Source organism: Molothrus aeneus, chromosome 1, assembly GCF_037042795.1.
Source record: "Molothrus aeneus isolate 106 chromosome 1, BPBGC_Maene_1.0, whole genome shotgun sequence".
Lineage (NCBI taxonomy): Eukaryota > Metazoa > Chordata > Aves > Passeriformes > Icteridae > Molothrus > Molothrus aeneus.
In genome coordinates this window covers 31,962,962-31,975,379 of record NC_089646.1, presented here as the reverse complement: position 1 = coordinate 31,975,379, position 12,418 = coordinate 31,962,962, and the positions used below count along the sequence as shown (strand labels likewise).

Genomic DNA, 12,418 nt, shown 5'->3' with positions numbered 1-12,418 from the left:
TCTGTCTGGACTGTACTTGTGGATCCATTAACATGCCCTTTTACTGAAAGCAGAGACTGTAGTGATAGGAAATTTTATATAAGTAAACACCAACACAAGCCCAAACTGCACACACAAGGTTCCTTGATGCTTTTCTCATCTCCAGAGGAGGAATGAACTGTACTGCCCTTGGACTGACGGATGTCTAAAAAAAAAACACCTCTGAAAAGTTGATGCCCCCCATTCCAAAAAGCAACATTCAAATGGTATCCTTGCTATTGCTTCATTCCCCTACCCTAACTTTCCTCTTGGAGTTTACCTGCTGTAGTAGCAACTCTCCAAAAGAGTGGCTTTCTTTCAGGTCTGGTGAAGAGTATGAGTAACAATGGTGTTTCTCTAATTGCCACTGGGAGTCACTCACCTTTCTCTAATGAGCTGTAGCTTTGTTGACAGCTTTTCTCAGTTAAAACTACAATCTCATGTTGACAGCAGGTCTGAACTTAATGCTTCAGTCTCAGGAAGATACAGATTCAAAAGAACAAAATATGGTGTTTATCATGTGAAGGTTGTTAAAAGAGGAGCTGCAGCTCAAAAAGTGAACATGGTTTCCATTCAGGGACAGCCTACAACCCTACAATACAGCTACTGTAATAACTGATTGCTTAAAAGTCCAGGTGAAAAAAAATCTTAATTCTTACACTTTGCCCACCTAATTATACCCCATGCTAATCACAGAATCACTGAGTATTCTGAGTTGGAAGGGACCGACAGTACAGGCTTCCTTCAAGTACTTCCTTTGTTCTTGGTATGTCTCCCTAAAAGCTTTATAAGCATTATGACCCAGCAAATAAAACATTCATAATTCTTTATATCTGTTTATTTAGAGTTGGCAACTTTCAGTCAAGGTAGGAGAAAAAAAACAGGATAGAGACATTTTTTGTGGGCTTTTATGTTTGTTGGTTTGTGGGTTTGGGGATTTTGTTGATAGGTTGGTTGATTTTTTTTTTTGTGGGGGTTAGGTTGTGTTTTTTTTAATTGCAGTTGTGTAGATTACTTGATCCAGGTTGCTAGCATGTGCTAACTACTAACCCTATTCTGCACCTCTGAGAGCTGCAAAAAATGTCTAGAAGTTCATTTTTGTGAAATTTATAGTTTCTGGAATAGTCTTGAAGCTCTGAACCTCAGTTGGATTAGAGCTGCTGCTTTACTACAATGCAGACCTTGTTCAGACATAACTTAACAGTTATTTAAGTGCAGGAAGTGGATTTAATGATTAGAACACCAAGCTGATATGAAATTTAAAGCCACAGTGACAAATGCCAGCAATCTAGCGCCATGCCTAAGCTTCTTGGTGCTGTTCATAGGGTCACAATGCTTTAGTGCAACTCTTGAAGCAACTTCACTGCCTAATAGAGTCCCTGAAGTAGGAGATCAAGCAATTTAAGTTCATTTCTTACCTTGCATTGAAGGCATACAGATACAGGCTCCTTCCCTTGCTGGGTGGTCATACTCCTCCTTGGTCTTTTTGGTTACATCTGCAATTGAGCATACCTTATCCAAAGGCCAGTTGTTCTTGCTCTGGATTACAGCTTAAATAAAAAAAAAAAAATGCTTTCAGTAATTCTATATCCAGACAGTAATTTTAATTCAGAACTTTCAACCTCTTGGGCCATCATACTCAAGCCTGAGACTGTGTGAGGTCTGCCCTTCTCCAGAGAATTGTAGCAGCCCAGCCAGTGTCCTGTGAGGAGCTCCTGGCTACCTTTCTGCTAGCCAAGTGAAGCATTTAGCTCAGTGCCATTGGTGACCATGCAGAATTTGAATTACACTGTTACCAAACACTCCTGTGGTGTTCAGAATAAATGCAAACATACATTCACAGATTCACAGAATATTCTGAGGGAAGGGACCAATAAGAATCATGGAGTCCAATTCCTAAATGAATAATCCATATGGAGATTGAACCCACAAACCTTGGTGCTACTAGCACCATGCTCTAAACAACTCAGCTCATGTTTTGTGATTGTGACAAGAAATGAGATTACTGCTTTATTCACTACACTGGTGAAAGTTTTCCATCCCCTACTCTGGCAACAACTACACAAAGAGGATTGGGACACTTGATTTATTTTTCTCCTTGGCCTCATAACTCTTTTATAGAAGAAAATAGAATAGTACCATGATATGTGCACTGAATTAGTTAAATAAGAATGGTAGAAAAACTTGCATTCTTAAACCTCTTTTAAGTATACAATCAAGCTCTTATTTCCTTAGCTGCTTTGTCCTCATACTTCTGAGTAGCCTGAAGACAAGTTTGGATTGTTCCCCTTGCTTTCAGGAAAGGATTATTCCAATGCTAAGGTGATTTTAATCTTTTTATTTAAGCTGTGATTAACTCTCCAAACAGCATGACAAACACAGCTAACACCAGTAGTTAAAGAGGAATGTCTGACATTGAAACCATATGCTTGGTACCCTACACCCATCACTGCTGACCTGTCAGAAAGCGCAGAGGATGGAACAAGCCAGAAAGCCTCACCACTGCTGGCAGCACAAGGTCCTGTCTCCAGATGTCAGGTTCTTGGCACCTCATGAGAAAATCAGCAATGCTAAAAGAGAAGCATCCATAGCTCCTGCCTTAACTGTGTCTGAGCTGCTTTTTTAGACAAAATAAATTACAGATTTCAAGTGTAGAGTCCTTTTGTCTATAGAGAAAGTACATTGCTGAAGTCACCAGAAAGTATAAGCTTATGTAAGTCTGAGGTGATTGTTTCAGTGGAATTTGTTGTTTCCCCCATGTAAGTATGTCTGGAATCAGTTGTAGAAGATTATCAGCATGGGATGGGTTGCTGGCAGCAGAGAATGTGAGTATGCTCAGTCCTGTTAAATCTGCTGTCTTGGGGAGAAACCTGAACATCACCATAAGAAGCTGCCAGAATTTGCTAACAGCTGATGCCTTCTTAAATTCAAACTGTCTGATACCATTTTCAATGGTATTTAAACTTCATATTTAAACTTCAATAAGCCAGAGCAAAGTGCAAAAATCAGGAACATAAGGGATTCTGACAGAGGTTCTGAATAATGGCATAATGCAGCATACATTGCCATGAGGTATCAGAAGAATTTCCAGAAACAATGCCTGTTTCATCCATGTCTAACCACTGCTGGTGGCAGGCTAACAGAAAGGAATCCCACAGGATGCTGAGCAGGCTTGGTACTTGGGACAAAGGGAGGTGACAGAGTCTTTGCTTTAGCAAAGTGTTTGGTGTTCCTACAAAACCCACTCAAGGGAAAATGACTTTCATTAGGACAAAATTTGGAAGAAATAAGAATGGAACAAGGCTGCTGGGCTTAAATCACTGGAATAGCTCTGCATAGCATAGTAGCTAAACTGTGGGGTACTTAGCAGTGGACAAAGCTGTATGTGGATGGATATGCTGGTTTAGTCCATCTGTCTGGCACAACATCACAGAAGAGTGTATAATGTGTATATTGTGGCACTTCCATGTGAGCAGAAAACATCAGCTCCCTCTTTGGAGAAAAATAAAAGACAAACATAAAGAATAACGATACTTTCATTTCCAAAAGAGGCACAAAAAGCCCTGAAATAAGTAATTTTTCTTCAGACCAAGGTCCAGCTGTTTAAAAGACCCGTGATTCTCTGAAAGGAAAAGGTTCATCACCTTACTCTTTGAGGCAAACAAGAGCATAGGGTCTCCAGGCAATAGTCTTCCTGCATGATTTCTGCTATGTTAAGCTTCTGAGGATGCATTTCCAGAATGCATCTCCAGGACATTCTTAACCTCTTCAGGACAATACAACTGATGCAATAGAAATCCCAGCAAATCAACTCTTTCTGACTCTTCTACTTTCAAGTGTCTGATTTCTTCAGAAGAGCACAAATATCTCATTTTCTTAGATAAAAAACAGAGATGCTCCCTCCATCACCTTTGCTGTCTTCTTGGCAACAGTATTGAGAGGAATTACTGCAAACCAATTAACACTTAGCAGTTTCTATTTAGCTTTACATTTTCAGGTAACACTGACCCTTGAAGCCTACTAATGCGTTGTCCTGAACTTGGGATGACTGATGTTACTAGGGTACACCCTGGAATTGTCTTGATTTTCAGTCAAGTGTGACTGGATTTTTCAGTCAGTAGTTTGTATTTCTTTAGTACCTAATAGCTTCCATCACCCCCTCCACCACCCACAGTCCTTGCTGTCTCAGGCATTAGGCAAAACACAGCATAGGCACAGACATGCCTCACCCCCAAAAAGAGCCTCTCTCCCTGCAGCCTTGCTCTGGAACTGAGACAAAACATAAATGAAGAACAATTCATAACAGTGCTAATGAGCAGGAATTGAAATCACAGCATTAATGCAGCTCAGCCTCTGTTTCAGCCCTAGCTTTGGCAGACTTAATGATGAATGCCATATGTTATGGTCCAGACTCCCTAAAGTGGATGGGGACTGAGCATGAAAAGCACAAGCTCCCCCCAGGAGATGAAGCAATGTTTGGCTACTTGCATGCAGAGCTGTCACATTTCCTCCTGCAAAGCCTCCATGATCTGATAGTGATAAAAGGGAAAAAAAATAGAAAGATTTTAAAAAAAGAGTGCTCAGAGGAAAGGGAGGAAATAAAGAAAGGGATGGAGAAACCAGAGTGGCAGTCATAGGGGACTTTAATTAACTCTGGTAAGGAGAAGGAACTGAAGGCTCAGTGTCACATCATGTGCCAGGCTTTGGGGCATCTGGACATAGTTTCTCAGACCTACACTCAGGAGGATGCAGAAGATGGCAAAATCTTCTGAAAACAGAACTAGCTGAGATTTGTGATTACGTTTTACTTCCCTGCTCCTTTATTAATTTAATCTCTTAAGCACCAGTGATGTTCCATGCTTAAAACCCATCCTTTTAAATTTTTTCTGGAAGGAGTTTGGCTATACTAATGTATCTGTGTGTCTGATATATCTTGACTATGAACAGAACTTCCATGTCCCAGCCAACTCCATATTAAGTGACAAAGCTTATCCTGGTATTAGGGTTGGTGCATTTAACACCAACCAGCATCTGATAGTTTATCAGTATTAATGTTATTGTCTGCTAGACTTCAGGTTCTGTGGTGAGGTGCTGAGGCTAAGAGATGGTCAGACACCCTCTTTGGCCAGGATTCACCTCTTCAGACTACCACCAAAAACTAAAACTCCCTGAAAACCTCCTCTTCCTTTACTGCTTGCAAGGGAAGTCTTGGAGCAGACACAAGGCTCCTGCTCAGAACAAGTTTGCAGGAAAGGAAGCAGGGGGAGAACCTGTGCTTGGGCTGCTCTTCCTGGCATGGAAAGCCTGCACACCACTGCTAGGCAGTGCTGTGAATGCAGCAGAAAAAGTCAGGACTGCAGGCTAGGAGGGACTTCCTATGCTTGGCACAAGTGGGAAGGCATAGGAGAGCTACCCTAAGGAGTTTTATCATGCAGGAGATGGGAACAAAAGACAGAGGTCAAGACTAGACCCACCAATTCAACCAACCATGCATTTTTTCTATTGTTATTCTTACTGTACTTGTTTATAAAAAGTATACAAAACAAAACAAAACGAAAAAGGTGAGATAGATCCATACCTTGTTTCCCACCCTAAATAAATTCAATGTGGAAAAGAAAATGGTCCAAATGTCTTCCTAGTGCATTATCTCTTGTGCATTATCACAACCATTAACGCTCATATGATCTTTTCTAATTTGATGTCTTCCCTCCGCCCCCAGACCCCAAAATCAAGTCTATTGCTGAAATAACACAGTAAAATGTGTATTCCACCTGTCTTTGAAAGCACTGACAATACACTGGATTTAGAACTTCACCTCTTCACTGCAGACTGGCCTGATCCCTCTCCCATGGAGATAGGGCTTGCTTTTCCAAAGGAGTTTTGAAGAGATTATCTGATGTTGACAAGAATCCCATCTCAGCATAGGGGTGCAGTCCATATAGTACAGGGCTTTCAGATGGAAGCATTTCATCTACGTATTTGTGGTATCCATCATAATCCAGATTTGGAGAGGCCAAGAAACATGGTGCCAAGTTCCCTTTCAAGCTGTAGGAAAAGAATCAATAATGTTATTGGTAATGCTGACACCAGGAAATATTCTCCTGTAGCTACAAAATTTCAGAAATTTATTTGAAGCTTGCAAACATGATAGCTGCATGTTCTGATACAAGGGAACAGGGTTACCAAAGAATTCCCAGCATAGTTACTATTTGCATAATTTCTGGACACTTCCATTTTCTGTGGGGTTGCTTCTTACTTCATGAGGATGCTTTGCATTTATTTTAATGTCACTACTCAGGCAAGTGTATTTTAAGTACTGCAAGTACTCAGCAGCCAAGCAAGGATTCTTATGCCATTTTGCTATTCCACTCTATCTCTCCAAGTGCAGGAGTGTTGCATGGGGTTTTGTACTGCTGCTTTGGCCTCAGTGAGATAGACAGTGGTGATAATTTTAACAGGATTAAAAATTAAGGTCTTAATTAGCTCAGTATTGAGCCAAGTACTAATAACTGCATTGTTCCTATAGAGCAGGAAGACCCTAACTCTATCAGGATATTTAAGATAAGACTTGGGACTTTGGAGCAGATCAAGATTTATGTAGACAGGACTTGGGTGAAATATACTTTCAGTGGGCTAAATGAAATAAAAAGTAATAAATAAATTAAGAATACAAGCTGTAGCTGTCAAATTTGTTTTTCTAGACTTCCCCATCTCCTGTGCTGTAAAAACTTCACTGAATTCAAAGAATTTCTCTGAACTTATTGTCATAGAGCTGCCTGCAATTTAAAAGAGGCTTGAAGTTGTTTTTGCTGAAAGATATTTCTAGCTCTAAGTGGTACTTTTCACAAAAGCTATTTCTTCCTAATGCAGGGTCCACTTCACAAAATCACAATAACATTTAACAGCTTCTGGCATTTAGAACAGTCTACAACAAGCTACTGCTCAAAATAACACCAGTAAGCGCTTATTTCTGAAGTCATTTTGGTTCTGCAACCAGCCATTTACCTGTGCCTGAACTTGCACCACTAACCTCACCCACAATAAGCTGTATCTTAAGATGCCACTTTGAAGTAGTGCTGAGGTTTTGAAAAAAGCCCTGTTATTTACCTCGAGTGGAAGATCAATTCTGTCAGACAATCTGCACTTACCAGTCTCTCTCTGCTGGCACTTAAATCAGGTTTTACTTCATCTGTGGGAGTCATGTGCACAGAGGGAGGCTGTGGGTTACTGGGGTATGAAGCAGGAGCTTGCTGCCCTTCTGTCTTTATGACTGCTCCCAGGTGAGGTCTATCAAAGCTGACACACAGTGGGTTATTCTAATGGACCCTGTGGAATGAATTTGTAGCTAAAAGAACTCATCATAAAGCAAGAAGTTAAAAAGAGACGGTAATCTCCTCAGTGAATACAAAGCCCCACTGCTGGTGAAGGACCATCCATTCATTTGGCTGCTAGTCACTGAATGATTTTCTGGTTTTGCTGGTAATTCTGGGCTTTAACTTTTTCCAATTACAGCAAGAAACTAAGAAAGAATCCTCACTGTTTAAAATACCAGTGGATCCACACTAAGGGTTGGGCCCCTAAACTTTCCAAAGGGCATACAAATAGCAGTGATTCTGTTCAGGTTTCACCACCTATACTTATTTTGCAATTATTTGAATGAAAGTTCAGGCTTTTGAAGGTTAATGGACTACCTAAAGTAGTAAAGCAGTAATTCTTTACTTATCCATAGGCTAGAGGGAGAGCTGGAGCTGGCAGGATGAGCTTCCCACCATGCCCCCACGACCTCAGCTGTCATGTGGAGAAATCAGCCTCTTTGGAGGTCAGGAGTACAGTAGTGTTTAGCCTTTCCATCTCCATGGCAACTTACTCTTGGGCATCTTCTTCTGAGCAGTTACTTCCAATTGCCTTCATCTGAGTGTAGCTCTTTGACATATGAAATTCTGCTTCTTCGGGACCAAGGAGACACCAGCCTGCTCCTCTTGCTCACAGCCAAAAGGCAGGCTTCAACCCACTGCCAGGGGTGAAAGGGGCACTTTTCCCAGCTCAGCCTGGCTCCACAAATGGCCTGTTCACACCTAACATGATAATTTTTATTTTTTTTCCCTCATAAATGAGCTTTTTTACCTTTGGACAATGAAAAATAACAAGTCTGGAAAGGGTGCTTGAAAAATCTCTTGGTTGTTTTCAGCAAATTCTGTACAATCAGTTCTCCAAAGTGGCTTCCTCAGCAGCTGAGGAGAAGCAGGGTTTTAAATATTTATATACATATTAAAAAGTACATACTATATAATACATATAGTATATACCTATATTATATATATGTGTGTACATATATACACACACCCCTGTATAAACATCCACATTTGTTATTTGTGTATATGAAAACAGATTAAGGCAGTTTCCATGCAAAACTTCTTAGAACTAAACTTAAAGTAACATTTTCTTTTTGTAGCCTCAAAAATTTTAACATTTGCTGCTGATTAGAAGCAACTTTGGCAATGTGGCCATTTGGAGTCATGGATGTTCCACATACACTGCTGTCCAGGATGAAAACTCAATAATGAAATTTGAATAATTCAGCTGGTGATAACCTGACAAAGCTACAGACACAGATGTGTGAGAGGGTAGTGGAAAATTAGAAACAGTCTTACAAGCTCTTTTTTCCTATTTTAGAAAGAGTGAGATGCAAGGAAATGTACAATATTTCCATTGTTTTCTTGAGGAAGAAAATGTGCAAAGAGTAAGTTCTGAGGATAGTGCCATTCTGGACTGCTGAAACTGGTGAGTTTATCAGTTACATTGGTTAAAGTGCAGTTCCATAAGAGATACTTTCCCATGCCTACCCAAAACTTTCTAAATGGAAGCACCTTAAAATAGTTTTCCTAGGAAAATGGAGACCTAAGTGTATCCAATGTCATTAAGCTCACTGTACAAGCAGTGTTAAAAAGTACTGAATTCAAGTTCCTAATTAATTGTACTTAGAAAAGTAGACAAGCAGTAGGACATCTCACAGACCCTTTCAGCCAAAATCTGCTCAGGATAAATCATCAACAAATTTGATTCCCTCACAGCCAGACAAGACCTTGCTGCAGGATGGATGAGAAAGTGCGTGGTCTTCTCTTTCCCTTAGGTTAAACCACATACTGTGTTTTCAGAGCTTTAGGTTACATATGAAGGTTCTCACCAGGACTGGGCTGAGGAATTCTTGCAGACACATTCAGCAGAGCCTGCAGTCCCAGGCACCTGTGATGTGGCCACCTTACATGATCTCATCAAGGAGTTTTCCTGTGGAACCCACCTGAGGAGCAGAATGCATCACTGAATAAAACAAGTCAGCTGCTTAAAGGACAAACCAAAGCTGTTCTTAGGAGACATAAAAGAACCCCAACTTCAGAAAGCTTCATGGTTATACATTTGCATTGCTGGGTTTAAGTTTTTCAGCAAATAATATTAAAACTAGATTTCTTTTATTTCAATCCAATGAGAGGTATCTGAGCAAAATAGAAAATTTGTGACTAAAACTCAGTAATGGTGTAAAATGCATTATCCAAGCTTTGTTTCCCACCTTAGCCCTTATAAAAAAACTTTAGAGAAAACCACATTTTCAAAACACCACATTATATGAGAGAACATAACTTCACGAACAAATGCATGTATTTTCCCATACAGATCTTTAAAAACATAATCCTCATGAGTGACAGGAAGGTAACCTACTGTGCCTTTCTTGGAGGAGAAATAAAAAACTTGTATCTGATTGCAGTCTTTTATATCTCCTCGCTAGGGAACGTTTAGTTATTGAAATTCTACATTATTTGAAATTGGGAAGTATTCAAGAACTTTGGTAAAAATTGAATTAATAATAATCCCATTACTGCACCATCATATAAGCATTAAGTTTATTGTAGAATTCTAGTCATAATGCCACAGAGAAAGCATGTGGTTAAGGGTAGTAAAACATTTAATTCAAGGAACCACTGTCTTTCTCTTTTATTTGGCTTCACAGCATTTGAAGCTTCTTTTTGCTCCCCTTTGGTTTGCAAAATATGCCAGTTTGTGATGAAACCTTTGCAGACAGGAACCTTTATGCCCTTGGGGGCAGTATTTGCCTCCCAACAGTTCGAGTAAAAACTTAATTATAGGCTTTAAATATTACATGATGTGACAGAACAGAACAAGTAAGATAGCTGCAGCTATTCCAGCCTGCTTGCTACATAAACTTGTATGCAGCAATTTGAGTATGTGAAATGCTAATCCATCTTTATTTTAAACTGGTTCAAAGAACAAATGAAAAAAAAAATTTAAAAAAAGCCGCTAGAATATAATATGCGGTGCTGCATGCTTGTGATGAGAAGGCTGAACAGAGAATCCCTGTGAAAAATGCCAGCAACTTGGGTTTAGAACGGAACGTTCTTGCAGCCAGAATAAACCTGCTTTTCTCTTTGTCGGCAACAAAAACTCATTTAACGTTTTTCTAATTTCATATATATTTATCTCAAGAAATTGCTTTTTCCTTTGTCTTTTGCAAGAGTATATCAATATTCTAATGCAGTACAAGCTCATTCAGCTGCACACTTCTGGGACATTGATTATACTGGGATAATCAAAGCTGGTGATATAAAAGGGACATTTTTGTGAGTGTGAGAAAGCTGCGGAGTTTGCATTAGAAATATTTTGGGCTGTCAGGTTCACATAATTGCCATTGTACTCTATACAAAACTGGTCTGTTGTACCCAAAAAAACCCCAGAGCCATTGCTGGATGGGTGAATAATGGGGAGGACAGAATCCACTTCCCCCCACAACAACATCCAGTGACAAGTCCTTGAACACGTGTGGGGATCAGAAGGTGGAGGGCATGAGTGGGACAATGAGGCAGGACCAGGCATTCTGTACTTCACATGAAGAGACCTTATCTATTGCAGATTGTTGTGCTGGAGTTTGTCTTAGAAAAAGGAAAAACTGAGAAACAAGATTAAATATTCTCAGGAAAACACTATAAAACTATAAACTGGTGGAAGTTATAACAGAGTCATGGCAATTTCCACTGGCTGATGAGGTAGCTCAAGTTGCCCAGTTTATGCTTTCTGGTCAGTGCTTAATTGCCTTCAGGAAGTTCTTCCCAAAGGACAATAAATTATATATATATATGATTTATATATATATATATATATATATATGCACAAGGTCATAGACATGCATATATACATAGCAACTGACATTTAAAAAAAACTGTTGTCTTATTTCTCTCTCCAATATCTGTATAAAAAAAAAATCCTTATGAAACCACAGGGTAATGAATCACTAAGCAGTACAATGAGAAAGGCCAATAAGCAATATTACCAAGAGGAGAGAAATAATTCTTGCTCTTACAGACCTTTCTGGTATTCCCTGCCATCAGAATACTCCCTCTCATTAATTAGCAAAATGAATTATCCAGCTTATGAATTGTGGTTTGAAAAGAACAGCTTAAAGCAGCAAGATTTATTAGCAAAGAAAACTAAGGGTTGGAATAAGCTGATTTCATGGACTTGTTTTCTAAATGGGAAGCATTATTAAATCATCATAATAAAATTAAGAAATTATTTCACTATGACACCAAGTACCACAAAGAGGAAAAACAGCTTGATGTCCTACTAACTAAATAAAGGCTAGTAGGGGTATGAAGACAAAAACAAAATTAATTTCTCAGAGTAAATACAAGCTGGGAGATATGGAGAAAACCATATCATCAAGGGGAGACCTTTCTGTCTCTTTTATTTCTTTATAAATATCTCTGAAATGTATTTAAATTACTCAAATGGGAGGATCTATTCAATAATATTCTATATCATTCAGTAACAAATAATTACTGCCTTTTATTTAGACATTTCACATTTTCACATGCAGAACTTACACAAATGACCTCAACTTGGTATTTAAACTATACAAGTCTGAAATATGCTGTAGCTCAGAAAAAAAAATCACTCTCGTATCCTTAACTTTGACTCAAGGGGAACATTACAGAGAAAGTCAGAACAAGGTGGCATCCTTAATACATAATAATGACACATTCAGGAAATGCACCATTATTTATACATGTGACGTGCTGTAAATTGCTTCCATCATCAGAACTAATTGTAGTGATTATTAATGCAGTGTTATGAACTGTCAGAATTGCTGTTTGTAATTACATTTGTGCAAATGCTTCATTACCTGCCTAATGAATTTGGCATATATGCACATGTAAACCCCTGTTTTTGTTAACATAATGAAGGGCATTTTTTTCCCCTTAGCTACTGATGTGGAACTGGTTTTACCTATATTGCAAAGTTCAAGCATCCACTGCCAGAAAAAAACCCACAACCCCCCTTTGATATGGTTTATTTCATACTCACCAACAGCATCACATAATGCCAGCTACTT

General features: G+C 39.1%; 1 protein-coding gene across 6 annotated transcripts in view; it reads right to left on the bottom strand.

Moving 5' to 3' along the window:
- LOC136559279 (dynein axonemal heavy chain 11-like) overlaps nt 1–12,418 on the bottom strand; it is a 58,371-nt gene that overhangs the window by 9,915 nt on the left and 36,038 nt on the right. For 3 of the 6 annotated variants that reach the window (XM_066554367.1, XM_066554377.1, XM_066554385.1), the window contains 3 exons: nt 9,203–9,316; nt 5,834–6,063; nt 1,437–1,568 (listed from right to left, as the gene is read on the bottom strand). In XM_066554367.1, the coding sequence (XP_066410464.1) occupies nt 5,838–6,063; nt 9,203–9,316 (340 nt within the window). In that variant the 3' untranslated portion in view covers nt 1,437–1,568; nt 5,834–5,837. Of the gene's footprint in view, nt 1–1,436; nt 1,569–5,833; nt 6,064–7,166; nt 7,345–9,202; nt 9,317–12,418 lie in introns of all 6 variants that reach the window. The other 3 variants (XM_066554357.1, XM_066554401.1, XM_066554393.1) reach the window with 2 other exon arrangements.